This window comes from Elephas maximus, chromosome X (genome assembly GCF_024166365.1).
Source record: "Elephas maximus indicus isolate mEleMax1 chromosome X, mEleMax1 primary haplotype, whole genome shotgun sequence".
Lineage (NCBI taxonomy): Eukaryota > Metazoa > Chordata > Mammalia > Proboscidea > Elephantidae > Elephas > Elephas maximus.
Window position 1 is genome coordinate 173834539 of NC_064846.1, and position 21073 is coordinate 173855611.

General features: G+C 45.1%; 1 protein-coding gene across 9 annotated transcripts in view; it reads right to left on the reverse strand.

Moving 5' to 3' along the window:
* STS (steroid sulfatase) overlaps positions 1–21073 on the reverse strand; it is a 303712-nt gene that overhangs the window by 254925 nt on the left and 27714 nt on the right. For all 9 annotated transcript variants that reach the window (XR_007515874.1, XR_007515873.1, XM_049872292.1 and 6 more), the window contains one exon: positions 4253–4380. Coding sequence is in view for 3 of the 9 variants with exons in the window: in XM_049872292.1 (XP_049728249.1) it covers positions 4253–4380 (128 nt within the window). In the remaining 6 variants the exon portion in view is untranslated. The remainder of the gene's footprint in view (positions 1–4252; positions 4381–21073) is intronic.

Consider the following 21073-nt stretch of genomic DNA (forward strand, 5'->3'; position numbering starts at 1 on the left):
AGAGGAAGAACCTCAAGCGGATGGACTGACACAGTGGCTGCAACAATGGGCTCAAGCATAGCAACAATAGTGAGGATGGCACAGGACCGGGCACTGTTTTGTTCTGTTGTGCATAGTAGGGTCACTATGAGTCAGAACTGACTCCACGGCACGTAACGACAACAATAGTTCATAAAGAAAATGTTCTACATCCCATTTGGTGAGTAGTGTCTGGGGTCGTAAAAGCTTGAGAGCAGCCATCCCTTCCAAAGCAAAGGAGAATGAAGAAAACAAAAGAATCCAGGAAAATATTGGCCCAAAGGACTAAAGGACCATGCGAACCACAGCCTCCACCAGCCTGAGCCAAGAAGAACTAGACGGTACCCAGCTACCCCCACCGACTGCTGTAACAGGGATCGCAACAGAGAGTGCCAGTCAGGGCAGGAGGAAAATGTACGACAAAATTCAGACTCACAAAAAAAGACCAGACTTACTAGTCTGACAGCGATTGGAGGAACCCCCGAGACTATGGCCCTCAAACACTGTGTTAACTCAGAAGTGAAGCCACTCCGAAAGTCCACCTTTCAGCCAAAGATTACACAGGCCGTTAAAACAAACGATAACACACGTGAGGAACATGCTTTGTAGTTCAATGGAATATACTGGACCAAATGGGCAACTCCTGCCCCAAAACAAGAGAAGGCAGGAAGGGACAGGAAAACTGGACGAATGGACGTGGGGATCCTGGGGTGGGAAGGGAAAGGGAGAGAGAGCTGACACTTTGTGGGGATTGCAACCAATGTCACGAAACAATGTATGTGTAAATGTTTGAATGAGAAACTAATGAGCTGTAAACTTTCACCTAAAGCACAATAAAAATTAAAAAAAAAAAAAAAAGAATGTCTGCCTTGAGCATTATGCTCTTTTAAGAACTGTGGGTATGGAATCAATTGACAACCGTCTAACTCAAAAGGTTAGGTAGGCACCTTAGGGGCAGTGAGTTTATGTTAACGGGGAGGAGCAACTCAGAAGAGGAGGGTGAGAATGGCTGTCCATCTTGAAGAGTGTAATCCATGTCGATGAATTATACCTGTAGAAACTGTCGAACCAGTGTATATTTTCAAAAACAGGAACAAAATAAAATAAATCTTTAAAAAATCCACGGCCATTAAAAAAAAAAAAAACTCATAAAATGAGGAAAACTTCATTTTTATTTTCATAAGAAAACTCTAATTTAGTATCACTGAATTCCGCCGCCCTCCCCGGGAAGAAATTAGATAAATCAGAGATACGAGTATTTTTTGATGATATTCAAAGCCTTCAGCTGCTTATGGAGAGGGAATATAATACGCCATATTCAAGAATCCTAAATTGTGAAATCCGCGGCCCCTTAGAATTCCCTGGGAGGACGGCTTTATGTTGTATGACAGAACGGATATTGTTATTAGGTATTTAGGAGTAGATATTTTCGTCCACACTGAAAGACTCTGGTTTTCCATCAGAACACGAAGGAAGGCTAACGACTGCTGTATTAGTTTACCATGAATTAACCATGAGCCTTTTCAGCCACATCCTTTTAATTAGCTACGGAGTCTGTCAAATTTGTTTCTTTTTCTTTTTTTCTAGAGCTCTTCTCTCTGGGTCTAAAGAATGCCAATCTCCCCTCTGGACGAAAACGACATAAAAAGTACCCAAAGCATTTCCCTGCAACGCACACAATTGTTTTCCAGAGGAATAAAAATAAAACTCTACTTAGCAGGTGCTTAAGGCTTTGAAAGCTAGGTCAGGAATCAGTGCCGGCTCTTGCATGATCAATGCCTTCAGAAAATAAATCATTCATTCAAAGCCCTGGAAAGATTCTTCCAGAAACAGAGGAGCACATGATCCTTTTAGAGAACACATTACCAAAATCACAACATTTTGGAAATGAATCTGTGAAGCTCCTGGACATTAAGAACGAATATCAGCTGGCCCTTAAGCCTCTGCGGATGTTCTTTTCAGTGGGACAATCCCATGCTTTGGTGTTTCAGTAAAACAGAAAAAAAAGATCCTAAAGGGTCACTGTCTTTTTGCTCTCTGTAATTCTCATTCTAACTAACTCAGACGCTTGAAAGAAGAAGAGCACTGAATAGTCTACAAGAAAGGGGAGATTAAGTTTCAGAGTCTTGTTCCACAGCGTGGGCTTCCTCATCCTGTATTGACATCTGGGGCTGGATGGTTCTTTGTCATGGGGGCCGTCCTGCATTGGAGGAGGTATAGCAGCATCCCTGGCCTCTGCCCACTAGGAAATGCCAACAGCACTCTCCCTACTCGTGACAACAAAATTGTCTCCAGACATGGCCAAGTGTCCCCTGGGAGGCACAAATGCCATCGATTGGAGAAGTACTGTCACTGAGTAACCCACTCGCCAGAAACTGCCCCCATGAAGATCCTTAAATACCCCTGCAACCCTGTCCTGGTTGCTGTGTGTGACCAGGTCTTCACATTTTACCCAAGACAAAGGTCACCTCTTAGTGTTCAAAACCACCTAAGGGCATCAGCACTTTACAGAGAGAGAAACCATGGCGCAGAGGAGGGAATGAGATCTTGGAGAACATATGGCCAGCGAGGGAGCCCGGCTCTCTGCCTCTATGGCACGCTTCCATCTTGGGGAGCCTCTCCCCTCCAGTGTGAGGCACATATCTCCTCTGAAGGGGTCTCCTGTCCAGTTCTCGGGGATGCTTTTCCAGGAGGCAATGATGAGGCCTTGGGGGCTCTAATTCTGCCCCCACCCCGGGCTTTACAATGACATGGTGGCATAAGGATGCAAACTCCGTTCCAGAGAAAGGGGTGACAGGGATTCTCACTGGAAGGGCCTCTTCCATCCATGCTGCCTTCTTCCCTTCTCCAGTCATTTCAGCGCGCGCGCACACACACACACACACACTCTCACCCTCATACACACAGACTGTCTCTCTCACATGCACACACACACTCTCATATACCCATACTCACACATACTCTCACCATCATAAACACAGACTCTCTCACACATGCACACACACACTCTCATATACCCACACTCACGCTCTCACACACTGTCTCATATGCATTCTCACACACACTCCTCACACACTCACACACTCTCTCCTTCATACTCTCTCTCACATGCGCATACACACACACTCACACACAAACTCACATGCATTCTCACACATTCTCTCACATAGTCTCACACACACTCTGTCCCTCATACACACATTGCTTCTCACATGCTCACACACACACTCACACGTAAACTCTCACACACATTCTCACACGTTCTCTCACACCCACATACTCTCTCATACACACTGTCTCACATACAGTCTCACACACACACACACACTCTGTCCCTCATACACACACATTCTTTCTCACACGATCACACTCACACACCAACTCTCTTGCATTCTCTCTCAAATGCATTCTCACACATTCTCTCACACACTCACACACACACGCTGTCTCTGTCACACATACTCTCTCCCTCATACACATACATACACTCTCTCACATACACACACACACAGGCACACACACTCTCATATACAGACATGTTCTCTATCTCTCACATACATGCACACACACTCTCACAGACATACACACTGTCTCTTAAACACCCTTTCTCTACATATACACAAACACAGGTACACATACCCTGTCATATACAGAAAAAACTCTCTCTAACACACACATACCATCTCACAAACTTTCTCACACACTCTCACACACATGCGCACTCTCATACACACACACACACACTCAGGTGCACGCACCCCTTCCACCATAGGGAGGCGCTCTCGGCACAGGAAACGTGCCTGAAGCAGTGGAGAATGATGGGTATACCCTGTGCCTTGGCTGTGTGCCACAAGCACGTGACTTTGCTGAATAAACCACGGTCACTGGTTCAGCATCAAATCCTTTATAAAACTCCTTTCCCAATCTTCTCAAGGCCTCCCACATTTCAGGCCACATGCGTCCGGCCCAACACGGCTTTTCTCTGGGAAAGTGTGGCTTCCCCATTAGAGCTTCCCAGGACAAACGGGATCTTTCAATGGACAGGTCTTCCTGAAGTAAACAGGGTGCTAGGTTAGCTCCCCAGTCACATCATACCCACCATTCCAGAATGTTCCAAACACCATTGCAAAGGTCACCACATACCAATAACTGACTTAGGCAATGTGGCCCGGGTAAGACAAACATTCTGGAAACACACAGTGCTGAAGGTCCCCCACACGCGTTTTACACTCACGCTGATAACGAGACGATCCTTGAGCGGCGCCCCTCAGATGATCTTGACTGAATGAGGTCACCACGTGTGGATCCTGCAGCAGCGTGAGCGGCACTCAGCAAAGCAGAGCTGCGGGCATCGGGGTCAACCTGTAAATCCATTTGAAAGAAGAAGAATCAGATACCGGATAACCGTATCCTGAAATAGTTAAACAACAGGGGCTCTTTCTTGCCGACAGGGTTCTTCTTCCCGCACTGTTCTTGCATCCACTCTCTGCCAACTCCTAGTCATCTGCAGGTCTCAGCTCATTAATCACCGCCTCAGAGAAATCCTCCGTGATTACCCAACAATAGAAAGTAGGCTTCCCATCGTTGGCTATCACGCTATGTGGAGCTGGCCCCTACTCATGGGGCCCCAGGCATGACAGCAGGAAATGCTGCCAGATCCCGCACCATCCCCACGATTGGTCATGGACCTTTATCATGTAGGATTTTTCTTCCTTTCTTTCTTTTTTAATTTGTATTATTATTATTGTGGTGAAAACATACACAGGAAAACATACAGCAACTCAACAGCTTCTACACGTAGAATTCGGTGTCACTGATTACATTCTTCAAGTTGTGCGACCAGTCCCGCTATCTTTTTCCAAATTACTTCACCACCATTAACGTAAACTCACTGCCTTGTAGGGTTTTCAATGGCTGAATTTTGGAAGTAAATCGCCAGGACTTTGTTCCGAGTTCATCCTAGTCTGGAAACTCTGCCGAAACTGGTTCTTGACCACAACACACAAGCCTCCACTGAGGTGGTTCAATTCCTGGCCACACGGAAGGTGAGAATTCTACCACTGAACCATCACTGAACAGCCTTCTTTCCTTGATACCACTTATCACTGTTTACAATTACATATTTATTTGTTCATTTCTTTATTTGGTATCTCTCCTCCTACCAGGCTCCAAAGGTCATGATGATACACTTTCTGAACAGACCTGGGGTTACAAACTCCTGCCCGGGCCAAATAAGTCCTACCACCTGCGTTTTGTACAGCTGGCGAGCTAAGAATACTTTTTACATTTTTAAATAGCTGGGCGGGGAGGGAGGGAGAAAGGCAGAACAGTCTTTAGCAATACAGGAGAAATATATGAAATTCAAATTTCAGTGTGCCTAAATAACGTTTTACAGGAACGCAGCCATGCCTGTTTGCTTACATATTATCCCCGGCTGCTTTCACGCTACAATGGCAGAGTTGAGAAGTTGCCACAGAGACTGTACGGCCCACGAAATAAAACCTTTACTATCTGGCCCTTTATAGAAAAGGTGTGCAGACCCATGGTATAGAGCAGCTCTACACATGAATTTAAAACGAGCTCAAAAGAAAGCCATCATCAGGCATGAAAAGGACTGGTCAGTGGAGGGGAGAGAGATGCTGATGAAGAGTGAGCTAATTAAATCAGGTGGACACGGGAGAGTGTGTAGGCAACTCTTGACTGGAGGGGGGATGGGAAGATAGAGAGAGAGGGAAGATGGCAAAATTGGCACGAAACGAGAGACTGTAAGGGCTGACTCAATAGGGGGAGAGCAAGTGGGAGAAGGGAGTAAGATGTATGTAAACCTACATGTGACGGACTGATAGGAATGGTAAATGTTCACCTGAAGCTTAATAAAAATTAAAAAAAAAAAAAAAAGAAAGCCAAAAAATGAAATGAACCTGTTGTTGTCTGCTGGGTACAATGTCGGTTGGGTACAAGTCCATTCCGACTCACAGCGATCCCACGTGACAGAGTAGAACGGCCCCATAGGGCATCCTAGGCTGTAATCTTTATTGGCGCAAACGCCAGGTCTTTTCTCCTGTAGAGCTGCTGGTGGGTTCAAACGGCCAACCTTTCGGTTAGCAGCCGAGTGCTTAACTATTGTGCCACCAGGGCTCCTTGCACTTATTGAAGAATATATATGTATATACGTGTTTTTTAATTGTTGACATTTAGACAAAAACTAGCATACGTCTCAAAACAATCCACTTTTAATGTATCAATCTATTGTTTATGCCTTAAAAAAAATGAAGTATCACCCCACTTGGTAGATAATATTTGCAAGAGAACATCAAGTTAGAGAAAAATCATTATTCTAGAGATGTTTGTAAATATGGATTTCACTTTATGGACACTCAGCTTCTAGAAACGATATCTTGGGTTCAATCAGTGGCCCAGAAATGTGATTTTTTCCCCCTGAGATAGCATTTCGAAGTGTCATTTATTTTCCTGAGTGGCCTTTCGTGCTAGATTCTGGTTGGAACGGAAGGGGGTGATGTCAGCTTGACTCTTAACCTCCCACTGCAAGGACATCAGAACCACAGGGCTGGATCATCTCTTGGCCCACCCGCCATGACACTTGGCAAGACCATGTGGACGTGGCCTTGAACCAGTGGGCAGCTCCCCTTGAGAGGCATGGAAGACCCATATTAGCCTTTCCCCTTCTCTTGCCCATACCTTTCATTTACAGAAAATAGGTTTTAGAATCTCAGAAAGATCTCACCTTTTGTCCCAAATTTGATCCTTTATGTTGACACCCGCAGTGGGTCATGAAGAAGAAACCTGTCTAGTGGGATTAAGATACAATGGCCATCACAGCGGTGCCACCTGCTAAGAGCCTAATGTGCACAATGAAAACAACACAAAAGAAAATCCAAAGCCCACTCGCACAAGACCTTTTTTCAAAAGGGCATTAGAGCGGTTTTCACTGAAGAGCAATTTCGCCCTGGAGGGGGCATGTGGCAATGTCTGCAGATATTTTTGGTTGTCACAATGAGAAGTTTGTTGTTGTGTGTTGTCCAGTCAATTTCGTCACACAGCTACCCCATGTGACAAGACTAGAGCTGCCCCATAGGGCTTTCTAAGCTCTAATCCCTGGTGGTGCAGTAGTTAAAATGCTCGGCTGCTAACAGAAAGGTCAATGGTTCGAAACCACCAGCCTCTCCGAGGGAGAAAGATGTGGCAGTCTGTTTCCATAAAGATTACAGCCTTAGAAACCCTACAGAGCAGTTCTACTCTGTCCTTTAGGGTCGCTATGAGTTAGAATCAACTCAACAGTAACAGGTTTGGTTGGGTTTAATTAATCTTTACCTATGCAGATGGCCAGGTCTTTTCTCCTGCAGACCGTTGCTGGGTGGGCTCAAATCGCAGACCTTTCAATTAACAGCCAAGCACTTAACCACTGCATCACCAAACCAAAAAAAAAAAAAAAAAAAAAAAACCCAGTGCCATCGAGTCAATTCCAACTTACAGTGACACTGTAGGACAGAGTAGAATTGCCCGTTAAGGTTTCCAAAGAGTGGCTGGTGGATTTGAACTGCTGACTTTTTGGTTAGCAGCCAAGCTTTCAACCCACTGCACCACCGGGGCTCCTAACTTCTAATATTAGAGATGAAAAAACAGCAAAAAGACTCCAGAATTTTCAACATGGCTGCATATAGATTGGAAGACACGGTCATTCTTTGCAGAGCTTTCTTAAAACATAAAACCAAAACCAAACTTGTTGCCGTCAAGTCTATTGTGACTCATAGTGACCCTATAGGACAGAGTAGAACTGCCCCGTAGGTTTCCAAAGAGCAGCTGGCAGACTCCAACTGCCGACCTTTTTGTTAGCAGCCGAGCTCTTAACCACTGTGCCACCAGGGCTCCTTGTAAAACACAGCCAGTCACTTATCCTTGGGAAACAATTAGGATTTTCTGGTCAAAAAAAAAAAAAAAAGTTGTCGTCGAGTCGATTCCGACTCATAGCAATCCTACAGGTGAATGTAATAACATCCATGACTGCTACGCCATCTGAATGTCTCCAAACTGTGAGGTATACAGAATAAATCTTCATGAGTAAAGTGATTCAAAACCACTAATTGTTAGAACTATTATTAATGCATTACTGTAGAAAAAGAGTTTTGTGCTGGAATGGAGAATGAGAGCCATGCAGATATTAGCAGTTATTATATATTCTTTGGAAGCTTTCTTGGTTGTGAAATTGATACAATGTAATGGACCATTTCTGCCTGTACATCTTATTCATCAGTGTAAGACAAACGTTCTCAATCAAGTCCAACTGTGCACTCCCCCCCACCCCAACACGTGGCAACGTCTGGACATATGCTTGGTTGTTACAACTGGGGGTAGAAGATGCTACCAGCTTTGGGTGGGTAGAGGCCAGGGGCCTACTCAACACTCTACAATGCATAGGACAGCCCCCACCGCACAGAAATGACCCAGACCCAAATGTCAAGAACACCAGAGCTAAGAAACCCTGAATTAAGCCATTGGTGTAATTTTCATCATACCAAGTGTGATTATAAAGGAAGGCAAACAAGCTGGAGTGTGGCAGGTCAAATGTAATTTGTTGAAACAATTATAAATAACAACTATTTTATTTTTAAGTGGGGCCCTGGTGAGCAGTGGTTAAGAGCTACGGCTGTTAATCAAAAGGTTTGAAGTTCGAATCCACCAGCCGCTTCTTGGAAACCCTACGGAGCAGTTCAACTCCATCCTACAGGGTCCCGATGAGTTGAAATCAACTCGACCGCAATGGGTTTTTTAAGATGCGCCCGGCCCAAGCCAGGGTATTTTCAGTTGCCCCATATGCATGCAACAGCTGGATAATACAAAAGGAAGACAGAGGAATTTATGTGTTGGAACAGTAGTGTTGGCGAAGAATACTGAATATACCATCAACTGCAGAAGAACAAACAAATCAGTCTTAGAAGAAATACAACCAGAATGCTCCTTAGAAGCAAGGATGGCGGGTCTTCATCTTGCTTACTTTGGACATGTCATCAGGAAAGACCAGTTGACAGAAAAAGGACATCACGTTTAGTAAAGTAGAGGGTCAACGAAAATGAGGTAAATCCTCAGTGAGATGGAGTGGCACATAGCCTCAACAATGGACCCAAACCAACCAACAACGGTGAAAATGATACAGGAGTGGGCGACGTTTTGTTCTGTTGTACATTAGGTCTCCGTGAGTCAGAACCAACTTATCCATCTTGGGGGGCTGGAGGAATTTATGAAGCTTGCCAGCGCTCTCAGGTGAAGACCTTAATAAATCACCTAGTACTTGATCACGCCCAAATGCAGTCACCTTCATTAAGCGAACACCTAGTGCTACGGCCTGAAGTCACCTCAGGACAGCCGATCTCAAACGTTAGTCTGCGAGCTTTGGTCAACATGGTTGTCCTGGTTCTACCCACAGGGTAGAGTTGGAGTAACACTGACCAGGAGTGAAAATCCAAATCCCGTGTTTTACAAGTAAGAGGACGAAACCTCAGGAAGACCGAGCACCTCCATCTGTGTCACCCAAGAATGTAGCTGTGAAAGTGCAAAGGGAACCCAGCTCTCCAGACCCCAGTTCTCTGCAACCCATGTGACACCCTGTGGCCTTGGCACATGGTGTGGATACTGGGGTCCTTTTAGACATGGCGGCAGAAAGGCCATTAATCCACCAATCTCTACCAAAAAAAAAACCCATTGCTGTTGAGTTGATTCCGACTCATAGTGACCCTATAGGGCAGAGCAGAATTGTCCCATAGAGTTTCCAAGGAGTGCCTGGTGGATTCGAACTGCTGACCTTTCAGTTAGCAGCTGTAGCACTTAACCACACCACCACCAGGGTTTCCCACCAATCTCCAGGGATCGCTAATTCGTCAAGACATGGCTTTCACAACCAGTGCCGTCACTAGGAGGTGGGGGGGGGGGGCGTGGACCGCACCAGATGACACTGTCAGAAGGGGTTCACATCAAAATGACTCTCTATACAATTTTTGTGCAGTGTTTCAGCAGAATTTTATTATATTTTATTTAAAAAATCCCTATAGTTTGTTATAACAACAAAAACATTTTTCGTAACCTCAGCTTACATGTATCAATACACCTACAAGGCTAAAACTCTACGCTAATTTACTTCGTGAAACTTCTAATGAGCTCTGGTCAGAGCTGTCATTATTACCCAATTACAATGATGCCTTAAATCACGTGGCTTCATCTGACCGACTGCCTCTTGGTCTCTGTACAGGTTCCTCACGAGCACAATTAAGAGTTCTGGAATTCCCATTCTTCACAATGTTATCCATAATTTATTATGATCCACACAGTCGAATGCCTTTGTATCATCAATAAAACACAGGTAAACATCCTTCTGGTATTCTCTGCTTTCAGCCAAGATCCATCTGATATGAGCAATATTCTTTGTTCCACATCCTCTTCTGAATCCGGCTTGAATTTCTGGCAGCTCCCTGTCCTTATATTGCTGCCACTGTTTTTGAATGATCTTCAGCAAAATTTTACTTGGGTGTGACATTAATGATGTTGTTCAATAATTTCTCCATTCTATTGGATGACCTGGAAACCCTGGTGGCGTAGTGGTTAAGAGCTACAGCTGCTAACCAAAGGGTTGGTAGTTTGAATCCACCAGGTGTTCCTTGGCAACCCTATGGGGCAGTTCTATTCTGTCCTATAGGGTCGCTATCAGTTGGAATTGACTCGACGGCAACAGGTTAGGTTTGGTCTTTGGACTGGATGACCTTTCTTCAGAAGGGGAACAAATATGGATCTCTTCCAGTCAGTCAGCCAGGTAGGTGTCTTCCAAATTTCTTGGCATAGACGAGTGAGCGAGCACCTCCAGTGCTGCATCCATTTGTTGAAACACCTCAATTGGCATTCCATCAATTCCTAGAGCCTTCTTTTTCGCCAATGCCTTCAGTGCAGTTTGGACTTCTTCCTTCAGTACCATCAGTTCTTGGTCATGTGCTACCTCCTGAAATGGCTGAACGTCGACTAATTCTTTCTGGTGCCGTGACTGTGTATTCCTTCCATCTTCTTTTGATGCTTCCCGTGTCTTTCCGTATTTTGCCCATAGAATCCTTCAATACTGCAACTCGAGGCTTAAATTTTTTCTTTTCTTCAGCTTGAGAAATGCCAAGCATGTTCTTCCCTTTTGGTTTTCTATCTCCAGATCATTGCAGATGTCGTTATAATACTTTAGTGTGTTTCTCCAGCTGCCCTTTGAAATCGTCTGTTTAGCTCTTTTACTTCATCATTTCTTCCATTTGCTTTAGCTACTGTACATTCAAGAGCAAGCTTCCGAGTCTCTTCTGATATCCATTTTGGTCTTTCCTTTCCTTCCTGTCTTTTTAATGACCTTTTGCTTTCTTCATGTATGATGTCCTCGATGTTGTTCTACAACTCGTCTGGTCTTTTATCATTTGTGTTTAATGCACTAAATCTGCTCTTGAGATGGTCTCTAAATCCAGGTGGGATATACTCAAGGTCGTACTTTGGCTCTTGTCGACTTGTTCTAATTTTCTTCAGTTTCAGCTTGAACTTGCATAGGAACAATTGATGGTCTGTTCCACAGTTGGCCCCTGGCCTTGTTCTGACTGATGATATCGAGCTTTTCCATCATCTCTTTCCACAGGTGTAGTCGATTTGATTCCTGTGCATTCTATCTGGTGAGGTCCATGTGTATAGTTGCCGTTTATGTTGTTGATAAAAAGTATTTGCAATTAATCAGTTGTTTATTTTGCAAAATTCTATTGTGCGATCTCCCCACCTTTCTATCACCAAGGCCATATTTTCTAACTACTGGTCCTTCGTCTTTGTTCCCAACTTTCACATTCCAATCACCAGTAATTATCAATACATCTTGATTGCATGTTTGACCAGTTTCAGACTGCAGAAGCTGGTAAAAATCTTCAGTTTCTTCATCTTTAGCATTAGTGTTTGGTGCATAAATCTGAATAATAGACCAGTAAATTTGAAAAAGACCAACATTAACGTGGCCTCCCTGTAGGCGTATGGGTATTATCCCATCACTCTCAGTGTTGTACTTCAGGAGAGATCTTGAAATGTTCTTTTTGACAATGAATGTGACACTATTCCTCTTCACTGTGCAATAAGCCTCCAACTCTCTGCTCTCTCCCCATGGGCTGTGCCTGAACCGACTCAGGTATATCGACCCAAGAAAAAGGTGTCTGTTTGATAAAACCAACATGTGATGACATGGCAGGAGAAGGTTATGTCACGCTACTTGTTAAGGGATCCATAAGGATTATTCTTTATATAATAATAATTCCATCTCTGCAAACAGTGCTGTATCTTATTAATCCACTCCCGTACATGTGAATAGCTAAGTGATCTGCCCACAAAAGAGTTTGCATCCATGTCTAATTCTCCTACTTGCACCGACGGAAGCCAGGTGTGTTACACACACACACAGATGCACACACACATACACACACCCAAAGACACCACTTGCCATTGAGCCAACCCCGACTCAGGCTAACCCATGTGTGTCACGGTAGGACTGTGCGCCATAGGGTTTTCAATGGCTGGTTTGTTTCTTCAGAAGCAGATTGACAGGCCTTTCTTCCAAGGCACTTCTGGGCGGATTCGAACCACCAACCTTTCAGGTGAGTAGCCGAGCCTGTTAACCATTATCTCTAAATCCAGTGATAAGTACACAGATATCTGCCAGTACAATTTCAGAGCTCTTAAAATATAAATGGACACCCTGGTGGCATAGAGGTTAAGAGTTCGGCTGCTAGACCAAAAAAAAAAAAAAAAGGTTGGCAGTTCAAATGTACCAGGTGCTCCTTGGAAACCCTATGGGGCAATTCTACTCTGTCTTATAGGGTGGCTATGAGTCGAAATGCAGTTTGAATGGAACTTGATAAGGCTTGGGTTTAACAGGGTGGTTGTGCTTCAGGTCAAAGGACAAGGTAATTAAATAAGGGTAGACCTAGGAACCAGGAACCCTGACAGTGAAACGGTTAAGCACTTGGCTGCTAACTAAAAGGTCAGAGGTTCAAACCCACCCAGTGGCTCCACAGGAGAGAGACCTGGCAATCTCCGCCCATAAAGATCACAGCCTAGAAAACCCCATGGGGAAGTTTTACCCTGTCATATAGAATCACTATGCATCGGAATCAACTTGACGGCACACAACAACAGACCTAGGAAGTGCATGTCAACAAACGGGCATTTTTATCTGTTTGGCAAATTTAATAAAAACCGTGGAACTGTACAAATGAGTGAATTGGATGGTCTCCCAACTTTATAGGCACAGAGGCAATCAATTCATTTCACGACTGTCTTGCCCGTCACCAGCCTTCCAAGTACTCCCTTTCAAAGCCTGGGTTCACCAGAGGGAGACTCTTTCCACCACACTGTTCCCTTTAAACCCTTCACCCTTTCCCTCCACCCCTAGAGCCTGTATGATTTCATGAGCGTATCAGTAGACTTTCCTTTTTGAGTACATCCTAAGTGCTTGAGCCCTTCCTTTTTCAGAGTCTCCAGTCAGGAGATAATAACTGTATTTTTATCTGAATGACTCTAAAGTCTCTTTTTGCAAAGCCCAGGGTGCACGTCTACTCTGTTGGTCATTTACCACTATAGGTTTTTTAAAGAGTAAGGCCCCCTTCTTCCCAGAGGAGTCTATTACTTCCACTTGGCCAACCCATTCTTCCTTGTTGATCACGCTCAATTTCAGGGCGCTATTTTATCTGCAGGATGAAGTTTCCAGAAAGAAACGAGTTTTATCAGATACGAAGCTCTTAGCTGGGCGAGAGGTCCAGCAGGCAGACCCCCAATAGCTGCAATCCCTCATCACCAATGCCCAAAACCCTGATGGCAATTTTGTGATCTGTAGGTGAGAACTTATTACACATTGTTTCAGCCACTTGTGGTGGTCTGTAGGATATTCCCCAAATTACATCGCTTTGGAGCGTCTCTCTCTTTTAAAAAAAACCCCAGCATGCATCCACATCCAGATTTAAAGATTTCGCTTTACAGACGTGTAATCTGCTAATATTTAGTGTATTTCCATGCCCCCTCCTATTAACTTTTTTTTAATAATGATACATTGTTTAAATGATAGGAGCCTGTGATACACAGTAATGATGACGATGGTCTCATCGACTAATGTGGATTGGCTTGTAAGGGAAGCAGTCTCAAGCCGCTAAGTGTGGGGAACATTACAGAAGCAGTTATCTGGGAATGATTGCAATTAGAGGCAGGGAAAGAGAACAGCCAAAATGGCAGAGGAGGGTTACATGATTCAGTGTCACAGTGGACAAAGTCAAGAAATTCAAGCAGGGAGGGGAATGGACACTGTCACGGCACCAATATTTTATTTTCCCAAAGCCCAACTGATTCAGTTTTGGGTCATGGTCAAAGGAAAATGCCCAAAGAGCTGTGTTTCTAAACATGTTATATACCCAGAAAAATATATAGCAATTACAGAGCCCTGGTGGCGCAGTGGTTAAGAGCTCAGCTGCTATCCAAAAGGTTGGCAGTTCAAATCACAAGCAGTCCCTTAGAAACCTTATGGGACAGTTCTACTCTGTCCTATAGGGTCTGCTATGAGCTGGAATCGACTCGATGGTAATGGTTTTTTTTTTTTTTTGCAGCAATTACAAATGAACATTGGTCTTTGACTTCACTGACAGCATCCCTTTCAAGAGCCTTTGCTCTTGTGTCATCCCAGGGAAAGGAAGTAGCTGGATTCTTGGAGCCAAAACCAGACATATTTCCTGGAGGAAATGATGAAGAAGAGGAATGTAATCAAATAACGAAGAAATGTGTGCCGTATGCCGGGTTCTCACACTGCAGCATTAGGACGTTACAGGCTTAGTAAAATCAAATCCTGGAAGCCTTGCTTAAAAACGGTGAACTTGATGCAGACAGCAACTGTTGGTGGCGTTCTGAGAAAATTGCTGGACAAATGACTCTGCTACATTGGTTGGAAAATACCGAAGACCCAAACTAGGGGGCTCCTGATGTCCCTGATACGTGCTTACCTTAGGCTAAAGTGACTTAAGCCTCTCAAAAGACCACCATTTAAAGCTAGAAAAAAATAATCACACTCAGAGTACAATTTTATACAGAAGGTCCACTCAGTTTAAAAGACACCAACAGAAAATCCACGACTTGGACAAAGAAATCGTAGGAACAAAGATTAAATTTGAAAACTTTACTGGCGGATAGCTGGTAGTGTATGGAATTTCTGTAATTCTTTAAAGAAGGTCTCCAAGAGTCATTCTGTTGATCCCTACAATGGGTCTAATCGAAGACATAATTACAAAAAACCCATTGACATCTAGTCGATTCTGACCGTAGTGACCCTCTAGGATAAAGCAGAACTGCCGCATAGAGTTCGCAAGGCTGTAAACCTTTATGGGAACAGCCTGCCACATCTTTCTCCAGTGGAGCAGCTGGTGCGTTCAAACCATTGACCTTTTGATTGGCAGCCAAGTGCTTAACCATTGAGCCACCAGAGCCCCTAAATACATATTTAGATATTGCATATTGTACTTCTACCTTTGTATACTCCTTCCCTATTAATGGCTGGGTGGTAGCCAAGAGCATACTTCTGCTAGAAAAAAAAAATCGTGATTAGACACTTGTATGCTGCCATGTCTAATAAAATCCCTAAGTTCGTAATTTATCAATGAGAGGCCATTGTGTTTGTTGAGAGCAAGGATATGGGGGTTGGAAGAGAGACTGGCTTCACTGAATGTAAATTAGTACAGTAAACCCAAAGATAAGGACTCCTGGGATCACTGGGATTTGAAAAGTCATGAGGCGATTGGCTACTTATTCCCTGCTTAGGCCATTTCTGCCCCCAGACCAGGACAGGAAGGGACGGGGTTGGCAACTTGGGGGTGGCCAGGAATGGAGAGATGAGAGAAAGGAAAGGTAGGCAGCCTGTCTTGGAGAGCAGGCAGATGGAGGAGGGGTTCCCAAAGATCGGGGTTCATCCTGACCTAATCTCGCGGTTAAGGTTGAGGGGCAGACGCCACGGGCCAACTCAGTGTCCTGGGATTGCTGTCTCCTCCTGGAATGCCAGCCACACACAACACCCAGAATTGTTCCTATGGATGTGCACCCACATGGCAGCAGAGAGCAACCAACAGATGGCTCAAACTTCAGCCACACCAAACCTTTGCCATCCAGTCGATTCCAACTCATGGCAACCTTAGGTGTTATAGAGCAGCACTGTGCACTGCAGGGTTTTTTTTTTTTTAATCTTTACAGAAGCAGATTGCCAGGCCTTTCTTCCGCAGTGCCACTGGGTGGGTCGGAATGGCCAACTTTCAGGTTAACAGTCAAACGTTAACCATTGGCGTCATCACCAGGGGACCTTTCAGCCACACCAGGGCAGATTTAGATGGTCCAGCCGGACGCCAGGACACTGGCTGCAGAGGACCCTTGGTCGTTTCCCGAACTGCACAACCACATGACAGACAGAAACGAGTCTTGTGACTCCTAATATATAAACGGAGGCTCTGCCAAGGGTACCTTCATGAGCTCAATATATTACCAGCCAACTCAAGATCGGACAGGCAATATTTTAGGGAGCCTCTCAGGCTGCTCAGCAAAGTGGGGAGAAGTCTCTAAGATGACGAGGACCTTTAAAAATTAAAGAGCTATTATAACTCGCTGTGGAAAACCGTTTGGCAAAAATTAAACATAGAACTACCATATGACCTTTAATCCACTCTTAGGTGTATACCCAACATAACTTAAAACAGGTTTTTATACAAATACTTGTACACCTACGTTCATTGCAGCATTATTCACAATACCCAAAAGGTGGAAACAACCCATGTCCGTCAACAGATGAATGGATAAACAAATTGTAGTATGCACACACCAAAAAAAAAACAAAAACCGTAGCCACTGAGTCGATTCCGTCTCATGGCAACCCTACAGGACAGAACAGAACTTCCCCGTAGGGTTTCCAAGGGGCAGCTGGCGGATATGAACTGTGGAGCCCTTGATTGGCAGCCGAGCTCTTAAACACTGAGCCACCGGGGCTCCTCATGTGCACACAAAGGAACAGTATCCAGCCAGAAAGAGAAATGAGATTCTGATGCATGTTACAACACGGTCAAACCTTGAAAACATTATGCTGAGTGACATAAATCTGTCGGAAAGGAACAAATATTGTATGATCCCAAACCAACCAAAAACCAAACCCACCACTGTCGAGTCGATTCTGACTTGTACCGACCGTATACGTATGAACCCAATTATATATGGAAAGGTCTAGAAATAGGCACACACAGAGACTGAAAGTGGATTAGTGGGTGCTGGGAGGTGGGGGGAGAGAGGAAGCGGGAGTTACTGCCTAAGCAGTAGTGAGTTTCTGCTTGCAGGAGTGAAAAAGTTTCAGACTCAGACAATGGTGATGTTTGCACACACTGTTTATGAAATCAATGCCACTGAATCGTACACTGTAAAATTGTTCGCTTTCTGTTGTGTGAATTTCACCTCAACAAAAATTTTTTTGTTGTTAGCTACTGATGAGTCTGTCCCCTGACTTAGGGAGACCCCACGCACGAAGGAACAAAACACCAGCTGATCCTGAACCATCCCCATGATTGGCTGTAGGTTGAACCATTGTGATCAGAGGGTTTTCACTGCCTCTGGGTGGACTAGAACCTTCACTCTTTTGGTTAGCAGCTAAGCGTGTTAATCGACTATACCAGCCAGGTATTCCTAACCAAACCAAACCCACTGCTGTCGAGTCAACTCATACAGACCCTATAGGACAGAGGAGAACTGCCTCACAGGGTTTCCAAAGCTGTAATCTTTACGGGAGCAGATTGCCACATCTTTGTTTGGTGGAGTGGCTGGTGGGATAGAACTGCCAAACTTTGGGTTAGCGGCTGAGCCCCTTAACCACTGCACCACCAGAGTGCTACTCAGGGACCCCTAGAAAGTCTAACTTCCTTCTCTGTATTAATGCTAGATACAGGGAGGGGGCAGGCACAGGGGGAAAAATGAATAAGCAACAGCCAACTTGAGGGAAACTTTTGAAAACCAAAAGGAACAAAGGTAGCCAATTTAAAGCATATTTGACTTGCCCAGCCTTCCTTCATGAATTCTTACCCCGAACAAGAATGATTTTTGTACCAAGTCTGGAGTCAGTAATGTACTAATGCGCATGAGACATGCGGAATATCCACCGGCCGCTGCCCTCAGGGACGACAGAAGGAGGAAGGAGTCCCGGATGGTACAAGTCCCTCACGCCCTGCTGGCACAGTGGTTAAGTGCTTTGCTGCTGACAGAAAGATGGGTGGTTCAAACCCCCCGGCCTCTCTGTGGGACAGCGACGGCCTCTCTGTGGGACAGCGACGTGGCAGTCAGCTTCCATACAGATTTACAGCCTTGCAAAACCTATGGGGCAGTTGTACACTGTCCTGTAGGGTCACCAGGAGTCGGAATCAACTCGACGGTAACCAGCTTGGTTTCTGGTTTTTGAAACAGCTGAAAGCTGAGCAATCAAAACCAACCACCCAGAGACACCTCGGAAGAAAGTCTTGGCGATCTGCTTTTGAAAAGTCACAGCCTGGAGAATCCTGTCAAGCACAGCTCTGCTCTGCACACATGTGGTGCCCGTGAGTCAGACTCAATGGCAAGTGGTTTAAAGCTTTTGATTACAAGCCTTTAGCAACCATCACTAAAAAAATGGGTTGATACACTCCAGGACAATATTCACCAATTATCCAGATGCTCCCAACAGGACTCCCACAGTGCTGTATTCTTTACCCCGCTTCCTCCCCTACAGTGTTGTATTGCAAAATGGTTTCCTTTGCTGGGCTCCCCACCTCAGCTTTGCATTTGAATCCTGCTTTCGCTTGGAGGTCATAGGGAAACCCCACTGCACCTGCCCGGTATGATTAAGGGTCGCTATGAATCAACTCAAGGGCACTGAGTTTTTGGCTTTGGTTTAGTGTGATTAAGAATGATACTGACGTAACTTATGTGAACTCGCTACTGGTAAAAACCCCCTTTAAAGTAACTTACCTGCCGCGCCCACGGTGAGCAGTCTTGGCAGCAGCAGCTCCGACTGACTCCTTTCCTTGTACAAAGAAATATAGGTGCCTTTCCTGTTCTCCCACCTTGGTCTCTCATTTATCGGCCAATACAAGTCATGCCGAGCATGAAACTGGGGTTTCCACCCGGTAACACTCCCAGTGATTATGTAACCCTTCTCCCATCCTACAGACCTCCCCAGTGTATAAATGCTAGAAAGTAATCCCAAGAAACCTATGGAAAACCGGGTCATTGCAAACCCTAAGCCAGGGGCTGGCTGGACACCAGGAAGCTTCAGGGAAGAGACCCGCTTCACCAGCTTGGGCAGCAGTGGGCGGAGGACTCGCAGAGCAGCTGGCCAGGTGAAAGGGGGGTCCAGGTAGAACAGGCCACCGCTCCAGGAAGTAACACAAAGCAGAGGATGAACTCTCCGGGACCTGTCAGTAGTCAGAGGGGTGGGGTGGAGAATCCACAGTGGCCTTGTTCTGTTGACACATTGAACTTGACAGTGATCACAGAAGGCAAGGCGTGAACGCAATCTCAATGCTCAGCCATCCACCCCGTGAAAGCAGTCGGTTCGAGAGGAAAAGAAGTGGAGCTTCCGTCTGAGCGTGCTCTGCTAGGACTCAAATTACTGAGTTCCATTAAGGCTGCAGTTAGACCTCATTTCATCCTGTCGCCTACCAAAAGGTCAAGCTGAAGCCACACACTATGTCTTCCTTATTTCGAACCGAGTGGTGCAAGCAGTTAACAGACTCTGCTGCTAACTGAAAGTTCACCCAGAGGCACCTCGGAAGAAAGGCCTGGCAATCTACATCATAAAAGTCAGCCACCGAAAACCCTTCGGAGCTCAGTTCTACTCTGACTCACATGGGGGCACCGTGAGTCAGAATCAGCTTGAAGGCAGCTGTATCTAATGCTTTATTTGATTTTATCTTTTTCAATGTGCCAGGTATTCTAGCCTGCTGCCCAGTGGGGGGTTCAGTGATATTTTCCGTGCACGTTTCAGCAGGGAGTAGTCTATGACAAACAGAGCCCAAGGCTTGGGAAGTGAGGTGCAGATCTTGGTCCACAGATGGGGGGTCACTACTCAAAGCAGTACCTAACAGGCCAGTGGCCAACCCTGGGACACCATTTCCAACCTGTAGCACAGGTATGTATCCCATTCATGGTGCAGTATCCCAGATATATTCCTGAGCAAGCTGAAAATATTCCTTTAATGAGTAAGAGGAGAACCTGGCCTTAGCATAGTGCAAGAGTTGCTTATTTAATGCATTTCCCAGTATTATTGTCAGCAAATGTCAAAAATGATAAGGAAAATTAGCCAGTGAGATGCAATACTGGCAAACTTAGCTTATAAATCAGTTTCCCCAAAAGTCTGTTTGTAAGTAGGTCCATTGGTTTTCAGAACACATTTCTGAAATTATATTTAGGCTCCCAGTTTACCCCACGCAAAGGCAGCTGTGCTTGGCAGAACGCTGAGACAGCTTCCCCGATTCCCACTCCATGGTATCCACACCTTGGTGTGAGTGCAGGGCAACCTGTGAACCAATAGGATATGGCGAGGAGGAGAGATTTTGCAGGTGTAATTCAGGTCCTTAATCAGGTGACCTTGAGTTAATTAAAACCAAAATCAATTACCACTGAGTCCATTCCCAACTCATGGCGGCTCCACATGTATAAAAGTAGACTTGTAACATACTCCACTGCTAGCTGAAAGGGTAGAGGTTCCAGTCCAGCCAGACCCACCTCAGAAGAAAGGCCTGGCGATCTGCTTCTGAAAACCCTATGGAGCACAGTTCTACTCTGACCCACACGGGGTCACCATGAGTCAGAGTCAACTCGAAAGGAAGTGGTTACTGGTTATTATCTTCCAAGTAAGAATGCTCTGAGTCATACAGTGTCCAGCCCCAGGCACCTGTGACCACATCTACCTAGATCAAGTAACCCTCGCATGGAGCTATGTGGCAATTAGGAGTTCCTAGAA